Raw genomic sequence first — 10693 nt, 5'->3', positions numbered from 1 at the left:
ATACAGTAGGGAACCGATTATCCGGAACGATCGGGACCATCGCCATTCCGGATAACTGATTTTTCCGGTTTTCTGAAAATTTACAAAAAGCCGTTCTTTTTATTGTTAAACCCAACTAAAAAAAATGTTTGGAAATAATCTTAAAAAGAAGAAAAAACGATGAAGTAATACACTAATGATTATTTCCAAAATGATGGTAAGGTAAACATCTTTCAAACGAGAAAAAAAATTCCTAAAATCTTATGAGAAAAAAAAATAAAATTAAATGGCGGGAAAATTTATCGAATTTCGTTCCGGTTTTTTGGTTTTCCGGTTTTCTGATTTCCGGATAACGGGTTCTGTACTTATAAAAAAAACTAGAATGGAGAAAAAAAGTAATAATTAAAGTAAAATATTAGCAAAAACTTACAATTAAACCTTAAAAAGTACTAAAATTCATTGGTGATTAGAATAATTATTGTAAAAAATAAGTAAATTATATTAATACTAGTGTGAATTTAGAATTTTTTTTGTCATTTTTTGTTTTAATCTTGATAAGTGTAATTTAAGTCTTTTTCTCAATAACTCCATGAGATTAGATCCAACGTTACGATAACCAACATTGTTAATTCCAATAAAATTAACAAGAGAAATTAAATGGAAAAAAACTATGAAAAATAAGTAGAGTATCAATGCTGATAAGGTAAACCATAATACAAAACAATGAATTCAAATTAAGTATAAAAAAGGCATTACCTGTAAAATAACATTGCAATAATCATTAGCCTTAATATTATTTAGTCCGACGATACCTGAAAAGAATAATTCGTATAAAGTATAATGATGAAGACAATCTTTCATACAGTGGTGCATTTTACACAAAATATGAGCATTAAGCTTGTTGCTATACAAATCAGAGTATAATGTACAAAATCATTGAAGTCATCAGAAGATTTCAAGTGATATTTCTTTTGATCAGCACATGACTTCTCTTTCGAGGAAAAAAATCATGAGTGAAGTTCAAAAAATTTGGCCCATGCAAAAAAAAAAAAAAAAAAAAAAAAAAAAAAAAAAATGTATTTCACGAATATGAAAAATGTGTAAAACATTATTGCATACAAAAAATAAGAAAAACTTAGCAGCAATATAGTCCAAGTAAAATAAAAACAATTTTCCAGGAGATAATTATTTAGATTTTAACACCTTTATAGCAAAAAAATATTTCTAAGCCAATATCTAAACATTCCAGACATAAATACAAGTTTAAAGATGGAGATTAAGTTATCTATTCATGCATTACGTAAGCCTTACCATAATGAATTCACTTTTCTTTTTATAAAATAAAAAGATGTATAATAAAGTTAAAAACTCATTTTTAGAGTAATTTTTGTAATATACTTAATTAGATATATTATTTTGGAGAATTCCTAAATTGGAATTATTGACAGGTTTCTCTCCAGTGTTACCAGGTGTCAATAACTGTTCACACCCAGATGACGTTGTAAAATCCCCTAAAAAATTTTCAAAAACCCCAAAATTTTTAACTTAATGTATAAGTATTAATAAATAGTACAAAAGTTAAATAATGCATAGAAAATGTTGCTTTAATACTTTTTATTATCAACAAATTAATTGTTTTTACATTTCAATCGTTACATTATCTTTAATTTCTACTAAAATATTTAAGATATTTTTTTCAATACTTTCTGACTCGCATATTTTTTCATAAATATTTTATTATCAACGATATAGTCTTTTTAATTCTAACATTATGCTTAAATTTCTGATAAAATATCCAACATATTTTGTCAATACTTTCTGATTTGTATATGTTTTCACTTTTAAACATTTTTAACATTGAAGGAGTAGGTACAAAATTTTGAGAACCATTACAAAATTCATATCGAAATGTTTAGGTGCCTTTAACTCAACTGTACAACATTTATAAAATGCTAACTCACTTCTTCCAGTCAACCACTCTACAAAAAAAATATAAGTTTGATTTCAAATAATGTGCTGATAATTAAATAAAAGGATGAACAATTGTACTATTAATTTACCTTTAAATTGCTTTTTGTGTTCCCAATCTTTCTTGTTCTTTTGTACGTACACCTTTTTTTTTCTTTATCCTTGGCATTATTTTTAAATCATGCACATTAAGAATTTTAAATAATTTGAATTCAAATTCACCAGGTTGATCGAACTAAGTAATAACTGACAACATTCAACAAAAGGGTTAAGTTCTAAAATTAAAACTTAATCTTTTTGTTTTGGTTTAACATATTGATTTTCATATTACCATCTCACACATTCAGTTATTAAATTTGATATAAGAACGTAACCAAAATGAAACTAGTAAAATTCACAAATAGCCCTAAAACAAACCCCTAAAAACAAATTCCCCTAAAATACCCACTGAAGATAAAAAAATCCCCCTAAATTTAGGGGGGAAACCCCTAATCTGGCAACACTGTTTCTCTCTGACAGTTAAGTAATTCTGAAAAATTTATATAAAAAAAAAAAACTATCTTAAAAATTTTATTTTCAAAAATTAGAATTTAAGTAGGTTAGTAAACATATTTACACAAAATGTAGTATTATTGTTAAATAACAATATTTTTTTTTAAAAATATAAGAAAAATATGACCAAAATTATTTTTTGAAAAGAGTAATGAAAACGAAATGTATTATTTTATATCTTTATATAACATACATAATTTTTAAATTTACTGAAAGCTCAAAAAATTTAAATTAGGTGCTATAAAAATATTCTTTGTTTATGCGAATCCCAATGCCTTATTTTGAAATCACGCATAAATACGAAAANCCATGGTTTAAACTGTCAAAAACTGTCACATGTCAAAAACCTGCCAACCCTGGTAACAATGATAATTGTTAATTAATTGATCAAAAGACTATTTATTGGAATAAACTCATTCATGTATAAATTTAATAGTAAAATATTAATTAAATAAATATTTTTAGAAAATCATACAGTGAAAATGCATTTTGTACAAGATTAGAATAAAATTAATTAGGAATGACGATATTTACCAGGCATATAAGTAGTGCTATTGTAAGCACGTGATAATTTGTCATTTACATCCAGTAGAGCTATTTCTGCCTCAGTAAAAGTTGGCTTAAGCACATACTAAATAAAAAACAATACAAAAAATTATTACTCTTAATAATAACAGTTTAAAAAATTACTATGCAGGGGTGCCAATAGTAGTGATGATAGTTTCAAAAGTAACATATGTTTTTAATGTAACAGATGTACTGTTTATTCGATACAGCCCTTAAGTTAAATTTTGTCCCAACCTTAAAGTAAGCTTCAAATATTTCATTGTGATCAATAAGGTTCCTTCTAAACAAATTAAAGAACAAAATAAATTCCCCACTTAGTGAAAAATATTGCATAAATCCTATATCTTCAAAATTCAATTTATTATTTCTTAAAGATAAGAACATATAGTAAACATGAAAAAGACTATTAAACATATAAAATTTTTATTACACTTTATAATTATTTAAAAATGTGATAAATTTTAAAACTATACAAGGATTAAATTATATAATAAATCATACAGAGATTGCAAAAATCAATGCAATTGTAATTTGCAACAAGTGCACAAATTGCAAAGATTCAATCAAGTGTAAACTATATCTTTAAAGTTCTGGTTTATCCTTTTCAAAAGAATCTATTTTTGGGCACTATTTCAGACACAATTTATTTGGGACGGTTGGATTCACAATTCAGACACAATTTGTTTGCGACATTTCTTTTTCTTTTCATTAAAAAAAAAAAAAAAGAAAGGTTTATTTTACCATGGAATACATATTGTATGTATTGTATGGGGAAAGTATCTCAATGAGACATATCTCAAAGACACATACATGCAAAGATAATTTTATCCATATATGATAACTAAAGCTAAATGTTCAAACCAAATGTAAAGCAAAATAAATATTTTCGAAAGTCACGTAACTAATATTAAAAAAAAAAAAATTATAATCTTACTGTTATATCATCTAAAGAAGAGTCAATGATTTCATAATTGTCAGGAATACAATAGAAGCGCAGAGTTTGCAAATTGAGGAACACATGATGACCAGCCTGAACACTGTGCATATAAGCGTGGGTGTTCGTCCCACGACCTGAAACACAAAATAAAATATACAAAATTCCACAATACTTAAGAACTGACCACTACAAAAATAAAATGATGAATTTATGCTGCAATATTGGGATAGGTAATGAAAAAGGTGGAATAAATGTAATTAAGGACTTCTTCTTGCTTCAGTCTAATTTTTTCTCAAAAAATATCCAACTACCTTAATAAAATGATAAAAGAGAAAAAAAAATCTTTCTGAAAATAGACTTTTTTCAAATATTAGATGCTGATGTTTTTTCTCCAATACTAATTGAAAAATAACAAGGAAAAAAAAAAAAACAAACCTTAAATGTTATGCAAAATTTTATTATCTATGGAATTTGTATTATCTAGTTCTCCATGTAAATAGTTCTAAAAAAAATTGATTACTTAAGAAAGAATTGCCTTTAACAGGGTTGCCACTCAAATCTGGAGAAAAAATTCCATGTGTTTGCCCTGTACATATTATGTACAATATATTAAGAGAAAACAACAATTACTGGGCTCTTGTGCGAGTTATTGTTGGCTAACTATATTTATTAGTTTTAATTGCTGGAAAAACAGTTGAACATACTTAAATAATGCTATTATAAATTAAATACTTCAGTATAGCAGAAATATCATGGTTAAACATCCCATAGATCACACTTTTAGTGGTCACCATTTTTTAAAAGATAAAACTAAGAAACAAAATCCCCTGTATTTTCCCAGTTTGTGAAGAATAAATCAAAATTCCCTGCATTTTCCCTGTTATTTTAGGTGATTTTTTAAATTCCCTGTATTTTCCAGGTTTTCCCTGTGGAATGGCAACCCTGTTTAATTTCATAACGCAAAGTAACTTGCAATATTGCACAAACTACAATTAAGATTTTTGCTCAATAAACTGAGCTTTACCTAAACAAATTTTTCTTTAGACTTGCATGAGAAATTTTTAAAAAAAAACAATCACTTTGTACCAATGTAAAAATAAAACATAAGCTGATAATGTGATAATATCAATTGGATGGACAACATAATTCTATTCTTTTTTAAGATATTAAAAATAATAAAACTAGATACATTTAAACAGTATCGTTTCATTTATTTATTTAAAAAAACATAAATCTCCAAATAAAGTTTTCTTTTTTTTGTCAAGAACATTGCACATACCTTGGAAATATTTCCCACATACTAAACAGGCATAAACATTGATTCGGGAGATGGAAACAGAACATAACTTCTCAAAGTCAAAGTCTAATACATTTCTGCAAAGAAATATAGATTTAGTATACAATGCATATAATAGTTATAACACCTTAACATTCTTTATGGTCATTGCGTCTCATAACACCTAAACAGTTGACAAATTTGCTTAGTAATTCATCCATAAAATAAAAGTAGAATACTTTAAAAAACAAAAATATTTTACTAAAACCAGGAATAGCAAGTCTTTGATGCAAGATGTATTTTACCATCATGTCAAAATCCCAGATTTTTTATGACATTTACTTTTTTATTTCATTTCAACTAATTGAAATTTTAAAAAAGTGCATCTTAAACCTTAATGCATCAAATTTTAGGAAAAACATGATAAAAGATATTTGACAAAAAAAAAAATGACTAGATTATTGATGAAAATATGATAATTTACTTTTACGGCTAGGTACGAAAAAGTATTTTAAATTATGCTTCAACATAGTGACCCTGATTACCAAAAATGCTATTTTGTATACAGTTACAGTTTGCATCAATATAAGTTCTCAATTATATAAAAATTTCATGATTAGACAAAATAGCAGTGGCTCTTCAATTAATTTTTAGTTTTCCTTTAATAAAAGTTTTTAATAAATATTTCAAGATATATACTGGTAACCAGGTGTATTACAAAAAATATAGATGTTGAAAGGATATCAATAACAAAATAAAATTTGTATGGTACAAATTTTTTTACACATTTTTTAAATAATTTATAATTGATTATTTAGTAAAATAATCATATAATTTCAAATGCACATAACAGCAAAATTAATTGTAAAGAAAATTTTCTAAAATAAAATCTATCGCTTGCTTAAGCGCTATATAGGAGAAAAAGTTTTTGACCTTTATTACTTTTGTTGCATCAAAAACCTGATGAAAATAAACAAGGAATTGTGTAAAAACATTTTTTATTAATTTTTTTTTTTTTTTACAAATCTGGGTAAAAGTTAGTTAAATAATATTTTCTAAGATACTCAACACTTATAAAGGTTTTGTTTCAATTAATGAATGGTATTCTCTACACCAGGAGTTATCTTTAATTCCTAATATTTTTGTATAATTCCATTTGTTCTATTGTGCTACCAATCACAACATTTAGCTTCATGTAATAGCTGATGTTAATTTTATAACTTTAGTTATTTCGCAATTAAATTATTGATGCATAGAAATTGCAACATGGATAGGAAAAAATCCAGTAGATTTTACAAAATAATATAAATTTCATAATAACTGTTGCATAATACACTAAATATTTTACATCGACATATTTTGAATTTTAGAGATTTTTAAACTTTATTACACTAGTAGCTAAAAACGAGCTGGAATATTTCCCATTTATGATTGCATTTAATTAATTTGAAATGTTTTTTTTTTCTTTAATGTTAACTCACAATTTTAAATAGTAGTGGAAAAGTAATTCATTATTCATAATTAGAAGATTTTATAATTTAAAAAGGGAGTTCTGAATAAAAATAAACTGAAAATTTTAGAACAAAGAAAAAGAAGAGTTTAAAACTGATTACTGTAATTGTTATTCATTATTTAAATATTCAAGCAAAGCAACAAATCGTGTAAAAATTACTCAATTTTTACTTACTCAAAACTCAATTTTCACTTACCCAAAAACTTACTAAATTTTAGGGAGGTTTTTGACATGCACAAAAACCAGGTAAACTGGCAAAATCTAGTAGTCTACTGGTAAATCCAGTAGAGCTGGCAGCTATGTTATAGCCAATTTTAAAATGTTAAGTTGATTTTACAAAACAAAAATTATCATTATAAAATAAAAATTAGAATGATTATTTAAACATAGTAGTTAACATATGCAGTGATAAAATATCAAAAAGAGTACCACAAAAGTATTTATGTACTAGAAAATAAAGTCAAAATGAAGATTTCTATCTAAATAAAGCTAACACATTGCTCCTTGCAATAAAATAACATGTAAATTATTAACAGGAATAATGTTTATGTCTACTACGTCAAAACATAATAAAGGAATAAAAACTTTGAAATCATTTATAATAAGTCATATTCCATATCTTTGTTTATTTATATGTTTTGTTAGTAAGATGAGCTGTTTAAAAAAATCTCCTGATACTTCCGTCCTTCTTGTCCAACTGTGAAAAACTTATGTAAAATTGAATAAATTATCCCAAGAAACTGAAGCGGTAAGATATTACCCGATTGGAAACGTCATTCACTAAAAAAATAAACGAAGATGAAATAACAGTTGACACGTGCTTCAAAAAATAGATGCCCATTTTCAAGACTTGGCAAATGGTAAATGACCAGACACTTTCATGTCAGGCAAGTCTTAAAAATTGGAACATATTTCTGAAGCACCCATTGAAATATGCTGACAATAATATCAGATTTGTTTATTTTTGAAACAAATGAAGTTTTCAATCAGCTAATAACTGATGTAAAATGTTAAATGATTAATGCAGTATTTTTTAAATTATATTTTCTGCAACAAAATAAAAAACACTGTTATTCAAGTACAAATTTTTCAAACTATAGTAGAAACAAATAATTTATTGTTATTCATTGAAGGTAAAAATTCTGAAAATTTAATTACTGGTTCCAACGTCTAATGACTAAAAGATTTCAATAACCAGTACATATTTTAGTTGGTTTTTTCACGTACCACCATTAGATTTTTTTAAAAAAAAATATATTTACAAATATTTAAAACAAAATGTTTTTTTTAAAATACAATTTTTAAAATTTTGTTAACAGATTAATAAATGTAAGTAAAGCTCTAAATAATAGAAAATTCTATGATTTTGCTCTAATAACCAGGTTTATTTTTACATAATTATAACATACATAGAACATTGTATTTAAAGTAAAGAACTCAGTAAAATTACTGAATATGCACAGTATACAAAATTGTGAAGAAAAAATGCAATTCTAAGATTGTGTGACCTTTAAAAATGTAAAAGAAAACTATTGTTTTTTTTAAAAATTTGATTCATATGATAAATTGTTGGTCCAAGGAACCATGAGTTATTATTTTATGGTAGTCTAAGTTTTTTAGTGATTTTGGACCAAAGAACCACTGCTAATATCCAGCCCTATTGTTCAGATGAAAACAAAAACATTAATCAATAAATAAATTTTTAAAATTTGATTAAACACAACAATTTTTTTTAAATAATTTATTTGGTGAAAAAGAATATAGAATATACCTGTTTATTGTATCAAGATATGGACAATTTCTACTCTTATTTTTAGGATCTTCTGAAAGTAAATAAAAAAAATGAAAGAATAGGACAATAAAAATAATTGTATCACATTAAATTAAGCATAATTCGCATTATATACAAATTTATCTTTTTGATGAGCCATTGTTTTTTAAAATTCCAGTTAGGTGCTTCAATTAATTTATCAAAGTTATACCCTTGAAAAACCAATATTAAGATCTGTTTTGTCTGAAAAGATATCCTGCATAACTTTAACAAGATATAGTGGGAATCTAGGCATATTGGAGCTAAGAGCCATTAACGAATTCATCACATCTAGTTGACCCATGATGAGAACTTCATTAAATTGGTGAGCGTAAGCTGTAAGAATAACTTTAAAGTTAATGGGCTCTATTGTAACCAACTGATGTTGCGTGTAAGAAAATGTAATCCACCACATAATTTGTTAACTACAAATTGTTTGTGGTTGCCCTCTTTTACATGGCAGACGTTACAAGAATTTCGTATCATGATCACCAAGTCTGGACAACATCCAGGCAAACGCCTGCGAAAAACTAAAAAATAATAGAAAGGGCATAACTCGCACTCAACCCTTTACATGTTTCTTTTAAAGAAACTTTTCCTATTACAAAAAAATTTGGCACCTTGGCGAGGGATATTTCCATATTGGGATCTGTCATGCCAAATAGATTTTAAACATGCAAATTTTTTAAATAAAAACACGTTATTGTTTGCTTGGAGGGGTGGCTACGAGTTATACCTTCCTCCGGCAGCAGCCCATGAGAAATTTTAAAAAACAACACAGAAAGGAATTTGCTAACACTTGGCGATTATGATATGGAAATCTTCCCCCTTGGTGAATGTAGATCGTGATATGAAAATATCCCGCTGGGACATTGTGAAGACCACCCGTAAGGTCAACTGAAAGGAAGAAAAGAATTGATGGATTTATGAAGAATTAGAATGCAAGAAGCATTATCTTTTGGAGTGTTTTAATCGTGGTATTAAATTTTTTTACAAGAGTGAGGAGAACTGAAAAAGTTGTATGTAGCTTGAAGTGCTAGTCATCAGTTGTAGAATATTTTGTGGACATTTTATTGTTTTACTGAGCGGAGTGTGAAATGACAGTGAAAGAGTGACTACGTCGTAAAAGTTATCAAAATATCATTTAACAAGACAGCATTCCAACAAAAAGATTGAAAACATAATTGCCTACTATTCTACAATTACTCTAGAACTCATATCTGATCCAAGAATTGAATTCGTACGTCAGAAAATAAAAAAAATTAAATTAAAAAAATAATTTAGAGTGGTATGCGAAATTTTCTCAATAGATAATTAAACACCTTTTGGATAGTAATCATATTTGCAGGTAGATTTTCATGCAATAACTAACGACTTTAAAGTTTAGTCATCACAGTTCTCTTAAGTTTATTTCAATAATTATCTTACTTAATATCTTTTTTAAAGGTGGATTTTGAATTTCATCCGAAGCTTTACGTTTAGCCGCGTTGTTACTGTACGCAGCCATTTTATTAACACAGTTTATTTACTCAATACGTATCCAACTTCCTATTTTTGCTTCAAAAAAGAATAATTGAAATATCTTCAAATAGTCTTTTATCAATATAAAAGACTCAAAGTAAACACTTCAACTTTAATTCAAATTGCACCGTTGGTGTATCGCGTGTATCGTTTCACTATGGACCATTGAGGGTGACCACTAAAATAAGCCAGCGAAAGGACCAAGGATCTGCAGTATTGATCCTCATTAAACTGCTCTCCCATAAAGAGCTCTACTTAGTGTCAACATCGCGCTTCTAAAGCTGGGTCCTATCCCCTCTGCAGAGGGAATCCCAGATAGCAAAATAAGGTTTATTTCACTCAACAAAAACCTTTTAATGTAAACCAAAATAGGTTTGTAATACGGTACACGTGTAAACCTTCTAACCTTAAAACGAGATCTGTGACAATCTTCTCTATTCTACGCACATTACCTTAATCCAAAACCTTGGAACACAACCCTCTATATGAAAACCTTAAATCGAGGTTGACTAAGGGTTTTCAAGCGTGAACAAATCCTTTAATAAAGCTAGTCCCAAGGTGAAAATAATC

At 26.9% G+C, this 10693-nt stretch overlaps 1 protein-coding gene across 1 annotated transcript in view; it reads right to left on the bottom strand.

The window, feature by feature from the left end:
• Positions 1–10178, bottom strand: part of LOC107437592 (ubiquitin specific protease 39) — a gene marked incomplete in the record, with an annotated part of 19992 nt that extends 9814 nt beyond the window's left edge. Inside the window, 6 exon segments of the mRNA XM_043042318.1 lie at positions 736–791; positions 3034–3130; positions 4001–4137; positions 5283–5377; positions 8564–8615; positions 10031–10178. Coding sequence (XP_042898252.1) covers positions 736–791; positions 3034–3130; positions 4001–4137; positions 5283–5377; positions 8564–8615; positions 10031–10109 — 516 coding nt within the window.
• Positions 10179–10693: the final 515 nt, after the last annotated feature.

This window comes from Parasteatoda tepidariorum, chromosome 3 (genome assembly GCF_043381705.1).
Source record: "Parasteatoda tepidariorum isolate YZ-2023 chromosome 3, CAS_Ptep_4.0, whole genome shotgun sequence".
NCBI lineage: Eukaryota > Metazoa > Arthropoda > Arachnida > Araneae > Theridiidae > Parasteatoda > Parasteatoda tepidariorum.
This window is presented reverse-complemented; position numbering and strand designations above follow the sequence as displayed.